Source organism: Patella vulgata, chromosome 1 (assembly GCF_932274485.2).
Source record: "Patella vulgata chromosome 1, xgPatVulg1.2, whole genome shotgun sequence".
In the NCBI taxonomy this organism is placed as follows: domain Eukaryota; kingdom Metazoa; phylum Mollusca; class Gastropoda; family Patellidae; genus Patella; species Patella vulgata.
In genome coordinates, this window is record NC_065879.2 from 74,710,519 (window position 1) to 74,726,643 (window position 16,125).

General features: G+C 32.8%; 1 protein-coding gene across 7 annotated transcripts in view; it reads right to left on the reverse strand.

Moving 5' to 3' along the window:
• Nucleotides 1-16,125, reverse strand: part of LOC126812009 (glutamate-rich protein 3) — a 49,715-nt gene that overhangs the window by 26,072 nt on the left and 7,518 nt on the right. For 5 of the 7 annotated variants that reach the window (XM_050538127.2, XM_056099231.1, XM_056099228.1 and 2 more), the window contains 8 exons: nt 14,155-14,256; nt 10,450-10,737; nt 9,740-9,937; nt 8,855-9,065; nt 7,677-7,863; nt 7,354-7,493; nt 6,754-6,819; nt 3,395-3,457 (listed from right to left, as the gene is read on the reverse strand). In XM_050538127.2, coding sequence (XP_050394084.2) covers nt 3,395-3,457; nt 6,754-6,819; nt 7,354-7,493; nt 7,677-7,863; nt 8,855-9,065; nt 9,740-9,937; nt 10,450-10,737; nt 14,155-14,256 — 1,255 coding nt within the window. The remainder of the gene's footprint in view (nt 1-3,394; nt 3,458-6,753; nt 6,820-7,353; nt 7,494-7,676; nt 7,864-8,854; nt 9,066-9,739; nt 9,938-10,449; nt 10,738-14,154; nt 14,257-16,125) is intronic. The other 2 variants (XM_050538149.2, XM_050538138.2) reach the window with 2 other exon arrangements.

The window sequence follows — 16,125 nt, forward strand, 5'->3', positions numbered from 1 at the left end:
TTTCAGACTCTTCAGATTCAAAGGAGCTTTCGTACTCATCTCTACTACCCATGGCTGTTTCACGACCACTTTCCGTATTTGCCCCCTCTTTGATATCCTCACTTATCTCCCTTGTTTCAATAGTTGATTCTTTCACAGAGATTGAATCTGTCGAAGATGTGGATGAAGATGAACTGTGATCTTTAGATTTCTGGCTCCTTTTTATTTTAGCTGATTTGATTCTTGGAATTCTTTTTCTTGGACTAGAGGTATCATCTTTACCATCACTTTTTAAACAAATTAATGACTTGGAGTCCTTGTTTAAAATGACTTCTTGTGTTTCGTTAGAGGCAGATTCCTGTTTGGATGTTTGTGGAGAAATGACCTTATCAGGACCCTTTACTGTAATAATCCATCTTTTGTCGTCTGTGATGGTTATTTCTCTTGGGTTGCTAACTGGGTCTGCTTCTTCCTCTTTTAAATCACTACGCTCACTATTCTTCAGGAAGGTGTAAGTCGGTCCTGCATCAAGTGAATCATCAGGCTCAACCTCAACCCTTTTGATTTCATCCATTCCTCTTTCAGCAGATGATGGGTTTTTAACTGAATAGTCTGCAATGGAAAAAATAATGAGTTAAAAAGTAACAATACTAAGGCCAGAGATCAGAATTTTAAAACTGCTAATTTATGAAAGTTAGTACATTAATTAGACAACTCAGAATATGTTTTCTAAGATTAGATCTTGTCTTTTCAAATTATATTCCAGGTGACCTAGAGTCGTACAGTAACCATACACAAACATCTTGGCGATTTCTTTGACAAAACTTATTAAATTTAAAGCAAGGTTAATCGTGATCTACTCTAATCCATCAGTCACTAACTTGCTCTTACATTACAATATAAATCACAATGATGTTCGTATGCCATGTCTTGGTGACCTAGACTATTTAAATTACAGATAACTATTTATTTCTAAGTGACAGTCTCTGTCTAAGTCTAATTATGAAAACTTAAATAATTGTGGTTCCAAAGTGTTAACAAGGGTTTATAGTGAGGTTAAGGGTTATAACTCCAATTGAATCAAAAATCAAATGGGGTCTTCCATATAAAAAGTCGATCAACCTATTAATATCTTCTTTGATTGGCATTAAGTAATTGAACATATTAACACAATGTACAATTTTATGGATACACAATTACTGAGTTTAAAACTAAGTGACGCTTCGATGAGGAAACTCTCGTCTTTATCATTTGCTTGATAAAGATGAGAGTATCCTCGTCGAAATGTCGCTTAGTATTAAACTCAGTAATTGTGTATCCATAAAATGTACCGTGTGTCAACCTATTAATAGTTCATCAAGATCTAACAATAATTGTGGATGGACAACTAGACGGATAGCAATGTATAAAAATCACATTATATCAATAGCCTTATGGAGACTGTCACTTAAAAGTTAATTAAAATTAATCAACAACAAATTAATGAAAGTCCCACTAACCTGTTAGAGTGAAAAGTGCAGATCTTTTAGTTCAAATGTCAGTGAGTCAAACAGTGAAAACGGTGATATCTTGCGATAAAAAATAACGTGGTTATGATTTTATTGGCATGCATTACAGATTTTGAAATCCAAGTGTATTACATGCCCCTTTCAGCACAGGTGCTTGTAACAAATGTCAAAGATCCATTAATCATGCCCCAAATCATTAGTAGGAATTTTGTAACTTAACAGATCTATCATTTTTACAAATCTCTGTGCTAATCACCAACTCATGCTCATTGGATTTTGTGTGTTTAATGGTGATATATTTTGGTGTGTGTAATGGTGATAATATATTTTTGTATGTGTATGTTATATTGGTGATGTATATATATTTTTGTGTAATGGTAATATACTTATTAATGTGACTTTATTTATCAATCCATGCATTTTGGAGTTGAACTGTTCATTCGCATGCTTATCGAACTGGAAATCAAACCAAAAATGGGATTTTGTGAGGTCCATAATGTCACAACAATTATTATAGGAAGCACATTTGTAAAAACGTTTTTATATAATTTCAACATTTCAATAACCTTATCATGAAAATCCAGAGAGGTTGTACTACTACCAAGGCATAGTTAAATTTAAAAACAAAAAGTATTTTATAAGTCCTCATGTTACATGTGCTTTATGAAATGGGGGACCCTCATCAGTAATATCAAAACATTTAATAAAGGGAGCACATTTGTCGAAATGTTTATACAATTTCACAATTATCACAAAAATCATGTACTACCATGAGAAATCATTTATCTAGTGAGATTTTTTTTAAAAAAAAAGTCTTTAATACACTTTATGAAATGGGGGAACCTCATCATTAGTAAGAGTAAGGTCTACCAATATTCATCAATTATAATTTTAAGAATTAGTAAAACATGTTATAAAATTTTAACTTATTAATCACACATTAATTAGCACACAGCATATCTGTTATCATGGTGGGAGGCAAAGTCAATTGAATACAAATTTTAGACCAATTTAAAAATATATCAAGTAAGTAAGGGAGTTAAAACATAGGTTTTATGGTTCGGATTGGGTCTAATTGATCAGCAGGAATTCTATTAAATATAATTTTCAGCAGGGATCAAACAAAGTGAAATAATTTTCACCTAATTTTTCAGAGATTCTCACTTTCTTCTTTTTAAATTTATTTTTTACGGAACGTCTTTTTTCTGTAAATTATTTCAATATTAGATACTACAAAGGTAATAAATAGAATAACTCTTTTCCAAAACCAGATATATGCCATACAAATGTAAATTTATGGGATTTCATTCCTTTACCTAAAGTTCACTTAATAAAAAAGTATTTAATCACTTCACCTTTGGCATTTTCAAAGAAAACTGCTAAGTTTTAACCAGACCATTGCATCACATTTATCAAATTTTGGAAAATAATTTTTAATAATTATATATATTATCAACTATATGTGAGCCTCCCAAAAACATGTGTAGTGATATCAGTTGTCCTAGAGTAAGCATACCCTGTCTCATACATGTCGCTAGTCTTTAGTCTAGTTTCAACATTAATCCAGATTAACCAGACCCTACAGTGTTCCTATACTAAATGATCAGTTGAGGCAGACTGGTAACTCAAGATATACAGGAACATTTTAATTGGGTTCTTTTCAACCCTATTTGTCCCTGTTCTGAATGATTATTTATGACAGCATTCCAACATGCATATGTTCCAACATTCAACGAATCTGATTGGTTAATAAGGTGTAGCATCATGACAAACTTTGTGTGTGAAAATTATTGTTTTAGATTCAGTTAATTTCTCTAAAATCATGCAATTTTCATTCATTAATTTCTCTTGCATGCATGAAATATTACGATTTAATTGAAACTTATAAAACAAAATGTTGCACTTACTTTCATCTTTTTTATCTTTTTCCACGTCTGAATCTTCAAAATCATCGTCATAGTTTTCGCATGCTGAAAATACAAAGATGAAAAATTCAAACATTGGACATTTTTAACAGAACCTGTTTGTATTCCTCTGAAAACAAAACTAGGTCATTTCGGGACTACACATTGTTCAATTTTATTTCTATAATTCACTTGCACGTAGGTTCTTTTTAGCAGAGGGCGGAAATCGGAGGAACCGGAGAAAACCCACAAGGGGTTGGACAGGCGACCCTACTCCTTGTCACGTACAACCAGGGATTTGAAACCACGCCAGTTGACTCAATGACGGTCCTTATGGTACAGCACGCACACGCTAACCATTCGGCCATCCAACCCCCCAAAAACAACAACTGGTAGATCACAGATGACTGTTCTTTTTGATGTTGCCTCCCTTAAAGTAGTAGTCCTAAAGTTTGTAATTGAGAGGTTTGAAAAGTTCAACAAGCATTAGATACATTGTATTCTATAATCTGCATGTTTTGCCATTTATTACTATCTTTGAGATTCTAGTTCTTCAAAACAGAAAAGGTTCTGGAAAAAAAAAAACCCAGTACAAGAAATTGTCCCATTTGCTCATGTTCCAGTCAAACTGGTGTGCAGTGGAATGTTGTCACAATCACTGGTAGTGGAATTACACTATGCTGTAACAATCACTGGCGGTGGAATTACACTATGCTGTCACAATCACTGGCAGTGGAATAACACTATGCTGTAACAATCACTGGCATTCATGACTCATGTTTTATTGTGTTCAAATTAGAATTCAAAAATTAATTTAGTAAATAAACAAGTAAGTTTGAAATACGTCTGGAGACAAATAAAATAGGCCAAATAAAAATTGAGTGTTTGAAACTGTTATTAATCCTTTACATTATTAAAAGATATCAAGAACAACATATCAAATGGTAAATAATCTCTCGGTTTTGGATCCGATCAGATTAAACAGACACCCATAAAAATTTTTTATGCAACATGTCTGCAGATTGTAGACTATAAGAAATGATATGACGGGAATTGAAAATGTCATCATTGATATTCAGGAAATGGATAGAAATGTTGATCTGCAAAGATCACAACATACACCCAACGGTATAACATTATACTTTAAATTTAATACCATGTAAATCCAATGCCTTTTGTTTAGTATTCAGATAATGTTTGATTAACATCAGTTCTTACAGTTATCAATATTCTAATACAATAGGAAAAAAGAAATAGCTTCCTATCGCTTTGAGGAATGTCAATAACTAAAAGAATACTGTATCCAGAATAACGAATCAATTTTAAATAATAAAGGTTATGATATCTATAATAAACACATCATTGCGAAGAAACAAATACCCCCACCACCAGCATTTTGAAGACAGGCAAGAACACAATAGTTTGTAGTGATGTAAATTGTGCATTCTCCAAAACTCTCATTAGGTTTCTGCAAAATAGAGAGAGAGAGAGAGAGAGAGAGAGAGAGAGAGAGAGAGAGAGAAATGGGGTTTAACGTCCACTCGACACAAACTAGGTCATTTCGGGACTAACATATGGTTTTAATTTTATTTCAATAATTCGCTTGCGCGTAGGGGTCTTTAGCTGTGGGAGGAAACCGGAGGACCCGTAGAAAACCCAAGAGGTTGGTCAGGCGAACCTACTCCTTGTCACGTACAACCGGGGAATAGAAACCTGGCCAGTTGACTCAATGACAGACCGTATGATACAGCGCGTGCGTGCTAAACATTCGGCCATCCACCCCCCCCCCCCCTTCTGCAAAATAATTGCCACTCTGAATTTTGATTGGGTTCCTCCTATGACAATTTAATGAAATAATTAATTGCCACAGAAGTCTCGAAACAGTGGAGCGTTTACAAGGTTTCGATGCCAGGGACATAAAACTGATACATGATTCTGGAATTCAAAAGGATTCCTCGTTACATTCTGGAATATTTGAAAAAGAAATCTCAAAAACAAGAGGCACAGGCTGATAAAGGTGGTGACAATATATTCCACATAAAATGGAGGCATATCAAAATATATTTCTTTATCACTTCACACAAAATATTGAAATACTGATGTTGTATATTATAAAAAGACTTATTAAGATAAATGCTCGCCACAGCAAAAAAAAAGCAGACTTTATTTATGTGTCATGCCATCTTCACAATATTAAGGTGTTATGACATACAATGACTGCATGTATCTTATTGTAAGCCTGCTAATGAAACTACCTGAATCAAAGCTTTTGTTAGTAACATGCGATACCCACTCGTCATACCAATTGCTATAAATTAAAAGAGCAATGCACCAGAAAGCCAATAATTTATTTCCTTTTTCAAATTTAACAAAAATTATTGCTGAAATGGGTTCTTGTGATTATAATTCAGACGACGAAAAAACAAAAAATGCATGCAGATAGGAAAGAAATATTTTCCGGCAATCAATAACAATAAAGATGGAAGCGTTAAATCAATAGAAAACAATGTAAACTTTAAATGGCCGTAAGATTGATAGATTTTAATAACTTTTGGACCAATATGCTTTTCTGTTATAGGCTACTACTTTGTAGTGTGTATGGATAATTATTGATCATTTATTGTTTACATAAAACAAGTATTTAGGTTGTTAACCAATGACAATAAGATTTTGTGTGATATATCATCTGAATTATCTTTTAGTGGTTTATTCTCTGATTTCTAATGTGCTTCCACAACAAAGCAAGCTGTAGAAACAACTGTTGCCTATCTGTTCTTGAATAACATATCAAATTGTGGGTAATAGAAGTTTACATGGATCCAACCGAGGTGTTAACTTATCTGAATTTATGCATGTCTACACACCATCACGGAACCTTCACTGTTGGATGTGCCAAAATTTAAACTACAAAAATCTTTCAGTGATAAATTTGAAAACTCATTTATTTAATTTTGACTATAAGTTACTACCGGTAGTTTGTGAATAGTGTAAAGTGAAAAGAGTTTGCGTCATGAGCATGCATTTGTAGTGAGAACTGATCCAATATAAATATGAAATATTATTATCATTATTTTGTTTTCAGTTTGATGAAAATGAGTAAAAATAGAAGCATGCAGGCTTTACTAATGGTTCACAGTTATGATGTAAAATTTGATTTTTGTCTCTGTGTGGGTAATGTAAATAAGCAATGTGATTACATAAATCTGTGTTACATGAAATATGCATCAATGATATTGAATAGACTTTTTTTTCTGATTCTTTTGTGAGTAAACATGCATTATAAATGATTCTAGATATATTTGATATTTTTATGATATAAGCATGCCCAAATACCACTTCATGCCATAAAATGATTATTTCACCTTCTTCTATGGGTTTCACTTCAACTATGTCATTTTCTACGGGTACAAGAATCTGTTCTTGGTTTCCTAACAAATTAGATAGAGGTCAAAGGTGAAGGGTCAAAGAGAAGAATTCTAAGGATAAATGTATATGTATGCATGCTGTCCATAATGGACGTTTTGATGCAATAAACATCTTATCTTACTAGAGTATAGAGGTCTTGAACTCCAGCTTTAAAGTTACTCATACTTTTGGTACTGAAAGATGGTGCACTGATTAATAGACTGATTATTTTCAAAACTTTATAATGTATTTTTGGGTGGGTAGCTATTGTGTCTAATTTAAATTAGAGGCAAAACAGGGCAGATTGTTCACAGATACCTCTGAAGTCCAAAATATTTTTTATAAACACTTTTTTTTTTTAACCACATCCAAGTAAATTAAACACACTTTCATAAGTTTTGGCTATACGAAAAAGTTTTTGTTTTTACAAATAAAAGTACTTTTTGACTGTGTAAAGTATTAAAGTCTGTTTTTAATCTTTATTCTGAAATGTTGGGGCTATAAAAATTGTTATGTTGTTGACTTGAAGAATCATAAAAAATGTTTTTTTATTTTACCTTCTTCCACTGAATTCTGCATTTGTACTTCAGTCTCTGGTGTCTGATGTGCTTCCAAAATAATTTCTTCAGTTCCATCTTCAGGTTGAGCTGATGGTTGTTTCTTCTTTTTCTTTTTTCCACCTCTTTGTACTTGACATCTAAAATTACAATGGTGTCAATTGTCAAATTACACTTTTGTCTTTGTAGGATAATTTTGCTTGCAGTAATACCGTGTTTTACAGTATGATAATTTTGCTTGAAGTAATATTTTTTACAGTATGATATTTTGCTTGCAGTAATATGCTTTACGGTATGATAATTTGATTAGCAGCTATACTTACTTATAACATGGCATATTTCCTGTTACACTAACAATACTAAAATGGCCATTCGGTCCACCAAGTCGGACATGCTTAGCGTGCCTGTATTCACAACATGTGCTGACTCTAGAATCCATTCTACCATCGACATAGATTGTTAAACTAAACGGATAACCTCGGTGACGATGTGAAACAAATGTAAAGTCACCTGAAAAACAAAATGTAATCAAATGATTACTGATGATTATGATCATTTTCCCAACACAAGAAATAAATAAATACTATTTTTACAAAAAAAGTTCATAGGTGCTTGTTAAATGGAAAATCAGGACCTTCGATCCCACCTTTTCATGTAGAAAGCAGAAAAGCGTTCAGACAAGTTAATTGCCCTTGAATTTGATTATCTCCCTTATATAAAGATGAATATAATAGAATTTATACTATACATAATTTAGCCTCAACTTAATGTTATTTTTGAAAGAGATTTTCCATTTTAAAAACATCTGTGACTGTTATTAGAAAACAGCAGAATTTGAAAGTATGTACACCTTGTTGAGCTACCGTTAAATTGATCTGTGATCTAAAGTAATTTTTAGACTAACATGCATTTTTATAGTATCCTAATCACATGACTAAGGATTGTTTTCCATGTACTTGTGCATTTTTGCCGGTTACATGGAGACAGTCTTATTACATTTGCATAAGACCAACTTTTCCACCAGCGAAACTTGAGTACATGGAAAACGGGCTTATAGTTTAAATGCCGAACGGTGTATTTAGCTTGTCTCAAAATAGCTTGGATATGAACGTCAAGACCACATGTCTGGACACCTAACCCTTTTAAGATTTTGGGACAATTTTTTTCATTGGGTGACCTGATAATCTATTGCCGTTTTCTTAAGAGGTCTATACAGTGCATGACCCATGTGCTGTCCTTGATAACGAAAGGTAAATTTCAGCTACACGTTATTTTTTGTAAAATAAAAGTCTGATTTTATCCAAACATCATATAATACAGCTTGGGACACCAGTCTCCATTTCCAGATGAAGATTGACGGGTTTAAGTTGTTTGAAAACGTATCACGTATTTTGAGTTAGTAGTGGATTAAGGGCTTTTAACACAAAATTAAATAGTTTTATTCTCCAACATATAATCAGGATTAGCCCTTTAATGTATTAAAGAAAAATATCAAACTTACTTTTAGGTAGAAGTTTTTCTTTAAAGACTGTCAGTGTATTTCCACCACAGTGTTGTTGTTCTATAATCACCTGATTTCTAGGATCAAGTTCATCACGAGCAAGAGATAACTTCCATCCATGATATCTCATCGTCACTTCAACCATAGATTGTAACTGACCTGGGTGAACTGTGATTGAGTCCATCTGATGTAAATATGCCTGACCACTAGCCTAAACATACAAAACACGAAAACTAATGATTCAGCTGATGTCAGTAAAGAATTTAGTTTAAGGACTCATCAAGTACAATTCTCTAGTCATTTTTAGGCGATTCTTATTTTCTACAGTTATGTGTGCAATACCCAAACAGCAATATTGCCACCCAAGCTTCTTCAAATTCCAACAGTCAAGGGATCTCTTAAATGCTTTAATACCAATCTGTGTATTGGACATGGACTAAATGACTAGTTACACCTTCTTGGTAAGGCTAGATGCTGTCAGTCGTGACAGAGATGACGGAGAGGGACAAATAAGGTTCAGCATCCACTTGACACCAACTAGGCCATTTTGTATTATCTATCTCCCCTTTAGCATTTCGAGGAAATTGGAGAACCCAGAGAAAACCAATGAGGTTAAGCAGGCCATCCTACTCCTTGTCACATACACACCCATAATCAAAACCACAGCCACTTGACTCAATGACAGACATTATGATCTATAGTTCACCCATCCGAACAGTCAGCCTCCAGCCACGACAGAGACAACAATCTGATTGTGTCTCAGGTTTTCAAACCTTACCATCTGAACAGTCAGCCTCCAGCCACGACAAAGCTAACCAGGAGACAACAATCAGAAAGAAACGTACATGGTATAAATGCTTGATTTGTGAGTATCTCTTAACTTACTGTTCTTCTAGTAGGTGATCTGTCAGACAAACCACCATCTTTATATCTACGAGATCTAGCGGACGTATTGTGTTCTCTTCGTGGAGATTTCGGTGGTAGCGGAACTTGAGTTGTTATATTATACGGTGACATACCTCCACGACCTTGTTCAATCTTAGCCAATGTCATTGCATATTTTCTTAAGGCAGCTGCATTTAACTGAAAATAGGTTCATGGAATAAGATATACTCAGGGAACAAGTCATTTTCAATTGTATTTCACAGCTCTATCAATCAAGCGTCCAGGTTCATGGGATATGCAAATTAAAGATCCAGACACAACCTTATAGTAGTCTGAAATGGGCATTGTAAACCAATAAAATCTTATTATAGATCCTTTATCTTAACCCAGATATCATTCTCCCTTATACCAATATGTGACATGTATTCCTTTAAACATTTTAAGTGGTTAATTATATAATAGGCCATCATTCGATGCTCAGGACTTGTAATGGTATCAGTATCAACATATTAATCTTAAACTCGATCCTCCTTATACTTTTCTATTAATATATAGTAGCTGTTTTCAACAAGTATGTGTTATTACTCTATCCAGTTACTAAATGCATTTAAAAGATTACTGTCAACATATTGTTTTGATTTATGAGTTTAACTTGTCAGGATGCAGACTGGTGTAGTTTTTAAAAAACAACAATTGTTCATCATACTTACTGAATATAACTGTTTAAAATCTACACCATTATCATTTCTATTTTCACCATTTCTTCGTGGCGAGATATCTAAATATTCAACATCTTCTTCATCTTCATCATCGTAATTAGTTGATGTTTTCGTGGATCCTGATTCAGGACGTTTACGCTGAGGAGCACTGATTGGTCGATATTTTCCTTTAGGACTTCCAACAGATTTTGTTGCAGCAGGTCCTGAAATAGGTCGCCGTGGAGACCGGGGTGACAGAAATGGTAATATGTCTTCTTCATTTGGTCTTTTTTCTGATGCCTGAAGAAAGCAAAAAGAAAGTAGGGGTGTTAAATTTTATTCACAAAGGAGTATAGTACCAGTAGACTTATATTAATTCAAATTCAAAGTTTTTAAAGTGACATTCTTCTTAAAAAAAATTATTACTGAATGTATCAACTTTATATTTAAAAAGCAATAAATTTATCTTCTATTTTCATAATCAAATAATTTATGTACTAAATCAAAATAAAGTAATTAAAGATTAATATTCTAATCTTTTAAAACTTCAGAAGAATCATAAGAACCTCTATGCTAGGTTACTAATATATATTAAAATATAATAACACAAAGTGTTAATAAATCTCTACAGAATTCTCTACAAAGGAAAAGAAAAAGCATTATTAACCCTTTAAGCTGGGAGAATAAAGGGAAAAGAAGCTCCGGCAAATGTTTGAAGGAGTTTTCTCTTAAAGTCGATTTCATCCCATTTTTTTTCGTTTCCAGATGGTAAGTTTAACAATATAAAATAAAATGATTTATTTAATCCTTGAGTGGCATTTAACGATTAAGCACATTAAAAAGCCCAAAACAATTTATATGAAAAACAGTCACTGATTTATACACCAGTGATTGTTTTCCATATAAATTGTGTTTTTTTGGGTTTTTTTTAATGATTTGTTCAACAATAAAGCACAAATTGCTTTTATATGAAAAATATGTGTAGCCACTTTATTTATATCAATATATTAATCTACATTTTATTGCTGTTGTAAAATACTAAATATCCCATTTTATGATATATAAGATAAATTGGATGAAAGCCTTTAAAGGTGAACAAGATAATTAAAAATATTATGAAGGAGCTTCCACTAGGTGCATTCGACATCCCTGGTTTATGTACTGTATTATGTATTATAAAACTGTTGACTTTATATAATATATTCATCCCCTATTCTAATAGTATGTGCAGGGGAACTGCACTATACATAAACAAACCTGCAGACACATACTAAACAGGGGATCACGGTGGCTAAGTGGGTAAGGCGCTGGCTCGCTAGCCTGGATTTTCCAGAGTGGTTCTCCCTTGCTAGTGATGCAGGACGGAGGGCCTGACAAGGACAGCTGTCTAGTCGTTCGGATGGGACGAAAAACCGAGGTCCTGTGTACTCATTGGCGTGCACGTAAAGATCCCTTGACAGTTGGAATTCGATATAAGAGTAGGCCGTAGTGCCGCTGTCCGGGCAAAATTTCTCTCATAGCACACTGTATGGCGTATGCCCGTCTTCATTAGCCCAGTTCGGAGCAGAACTGTAGGACATTAAACCCCATTTCATTTCATTTCATTTCATACTAAACATTTATACAGGCTTCATACAAACTTCAAAGGGAGGCAACCCACACACACCCAATACAACGCACAGCAGGTTCATGTATCTTGGGGGGCAAAAGTTTATCATGACAAAATGGATTGGCCAGAAGATTTAAATAAACAATAAACAAAAATTTTTTTTTTAGAGATGTGATGCATATTTTAACTCCTGTAACATTTTTCATAGTTTTTCAAAATTTCTTTGAGTGCTCCTGGCTGAAAGATATCAATTTATTCTAAGTAAATCTTTGCTAGGATTTCTGATAACAAGGTGATTCTAAGGTTATGTGAACATAATAATATTCAAAATTAATAACCTTTTTGCCTCTTAGATATTTATCTTATGCAATGACTCAACAAGTTAATAAAACTTACATTATAACCGTATTAAATTTATATGTACTTAACCAGACATTATAGCTTAAATAAATACTAGATTATAAAATTTGATTGCTTACACTTAACTACCGATGTGTCCTACGATTTAATCTTGATGGCTTAACTACAGAACCATGTTTTATTAGAGAGAACTCATAGTAATCTAGAGCTGAATTCAAATAGAATTTGAATTAATTTTCTGATAATCTATAAGCTTACTGATTATACTCATACATGCATAACTAGTAGCTGAATTGGTAATCAATTTTATTTGGGGTTGGTAGCCAGGTTTCCTACATTTTAGCAGCTAAACGAGGCATTAGGGGTATTTCTCGACTGGTAATAAATATTTGATTGATCAGCCATGATACACATTTTAACTTTCAGTTTTTTTTACATTTGGTTTAAGAACAAAGCAAATGACAGTAACTGTGAATAGCTGAAACTCATTTTGTTCTAATGATTTTCATCTACAAAGAATCTTAATGTGTTTTACATTATTTATTTACACTGCACTTAAACATGAATTTGTCTACATATAAGTGTGGATACAACCATGGACATTTGACATTTTTTAAAATGCAAATGACACACACTTAATTAAGGTATATAGAATAGAACTACTGCTCGACATATTAATAATAAATTTGTATTAAAGGAGACAAGTCTTTAACTCAATATCATCCACATTGCAAACACGACTTATTGGTTAATTTAAATCAACATTGATATTGTCATCTTACTCTGATTCCCTGGTTGTACGTGACAAGGAATAGGATCGTCTGTCTAACCTCGTGGGTTTTCTCCAGATTCGCCAGTTTCCTTCCACAGCTAAAGACCCCTACGTGCAAGCGAATTATTGAAATAAAATTGAACCATACGTTAGTTCCGAAATGACCTGGTTTGTGTCGAGTGGAGGTTAAACCCCATTTCTCGCTCAAGTCTTTCTATCTTACTGTGAAAAGATGGGCTAAATATATCCAGATGCCAAATACTGCCATTCAATTTTGACTCTTTGCATATTTCGCCAAACATAACTGATTAGAAATTACATTAAAAACAGAAGCGATTGAATGTAAATCAGTTTATATACATTCATAATCATATTACATTATTATATGCATTGCAATCCATTTGTGTCCATTTAGCTCCTTTCATTTAACCATGGGGCAACTTCCACTTTAAGTTACAGTAGTTATTTTATACTACTAAATCTACAGTTAGATTATTATGAGTAAAACTCTAGTCTACTAAAAGTCTGCAGGTTAATGTTCTGATCATTCTTGGAAACACAGTGTCTTTTGTTAAAATGTGAACTCTGATTGCCAAAGACAAAAAAATACTTTCTTTATCCTGTTAAATTTAAGGGACACGTCATGATTACGGGGACACTATCAGGATTTAATGGCACAATTCCTCAATGACTAATATGGCTTCTATATGTGTGAAATATTTGGCACAGGCGTAGAAATTTATAGCTACATGGCTGAGGTTTGAAAATAGGGTTTAGAGAAATATGCTATTTGACCAATGGGTCAATTTTTAACTCTGGAGGTCATGACCGCCATATTATGGCCAAGTTGGATCCCATGATTCATAGACGACTAAATTTTAAATCTATGCGACACCTTGTAATAATTTATCAACTGTCTTATCTGCAATCTGAGTGGGCATATTAATAAAAGACAATGTGTGTCTATATCTTGTACCGATTGTGCTCGAGGTAGTAGTTTAACTTTCTGAGTGGAGGTGGGTATGGCACTATTTGGTCGAGATGACCACTTTGTGACAGGTCTTTCTTTTTCTTCTTCCTGATAAATATTGTAAATTATTTTCCTATATATCTAATTAATGTCCTACAAAAATAATTATTTAAAACTGTTTCGTAAGTACATTATTAGAGGTTGTCATGGGAAAAACAACACCAATTTCCACTAGTATTTTAAGGCACCCTTTATAGGAGTAGCTGATAATTTGACATGCTTTTTATTACTAATTATCATATATTCTAGAAGAGGTGCATCTTTAGCTTGATGTTATGCAAATCAGGACCTTTTCCTAGTTATCCAAGCTCGAGTTTTACTGTCAGTAATATATTGGTTAACCATAAATCCAAAATTTCCAAATTAGCATTATATTTTACACCCACATAAAATCAACACATGACGACTTCTGTTATCAATATAGAATTAAATATTATTGATTCTACAAATTCCTGGAATTCTTTAGTCAGAATTCAATACCCTAAAGTGGCAGCAGAATGTCCATCCAGGATTATAATTATAAGCTTCTCGAAAACAAGCCAAGTGACAACATGAATCAACATGATCCATTTTCCAATTATTTGCTTATTAGCAAGAAAAAAAAGAAATTGTCTCAATTTATTAATATTTTAAAGCTATTTTTCCATTACAAAATAAAACATCTGAAACAATGAACAAAAGATTCATTCAGCTACAAAAAAAAGTATAATCAATCTAAACCTTTGATTAAAAGGCAATATCAATATTTGTATTTCACTCCAAAAACATTATTCAGAAATCATCAAGTTATAATACTATATAATGCCTAAAAAAAAAATCTTTAAAAAAGATATTCTGAAAATAGGTCACCTAATATAACACTCTGATTAAACACAGATCCTATTTCGCTTCATTATAGTTTAAAATTTCATTAGTATCCCACTAGAAACATCAACACTGATTGGTTAATCAAATGCCTGACGTCATAGGGTCAAAAGCCAATCATATGACCCCTAACCCGAGCTCCCACTAGAACCGGTCAGATCTTCATGTAGTGGTGGCCATCGAAAGTATAATAAACAAAACAAAATATAGACCTGTGTTTTAATCAGATTGCTAGTAGAAAATTTATTAATATATCTTTATTATAAATAATTCATTCTATGAGGAGTTCAATTTCTATTGTTCTTAAAGTTCTTTAATCAATTTTCATTAAACCTTAAAATTTGTCAAATTATTTTCTAAATTTGTCAATAGAAAACAGAATTATTGTGATATCCTTCAATTACATTTAAGAAAGCAGAATTATAAAAAAACCCCACAATCTTATTGATTAACTACTTGTTTTTAGATAAAGATATCTGTTAGAGTATGGAAACATTTTATGAAATAAATTAAGAAGTAGGTAATCCATAAAGTTAAGAATTTTATTAATACTATAGAATTGAAGAGGTTACAGGAATGCTTGATTCTGAAATGTCAAGTACAAAATTAACCGTATAGTGTTCAGGACTTTAAAATCTACCAGGTATAGATGCCTTTGTCTATTTGATCTAGATCTATTTATCCGCAAATGAAATCGTTTAACTTAATGTACATTCAGCTAATCTTTTTAATTAAACTATAATCATTACCCTTAAGCCTATATAAGTATATATAATCCCTCACCACCCCTTTTTGTTACCCCTTCAAACTGAGTTTTATTCTCAATATCAATACTTGAGAAGTGAAAACAAAAATCATCAATCTTCATTATTTCTTAGAAAAGTGTTTCACATTTGAATTCAAACATGTTACATTTGGGAAAAAACAGTTAAAAGATCATCATTGATTAGAAAACCAATTCCTTTCTAATCCTTCCCCGAGCTTATTTATGGAAGTATACTTGTTGCCTAGCAACTAATACCACGTAAATATTATGGGTTGTTGTTTTACAGA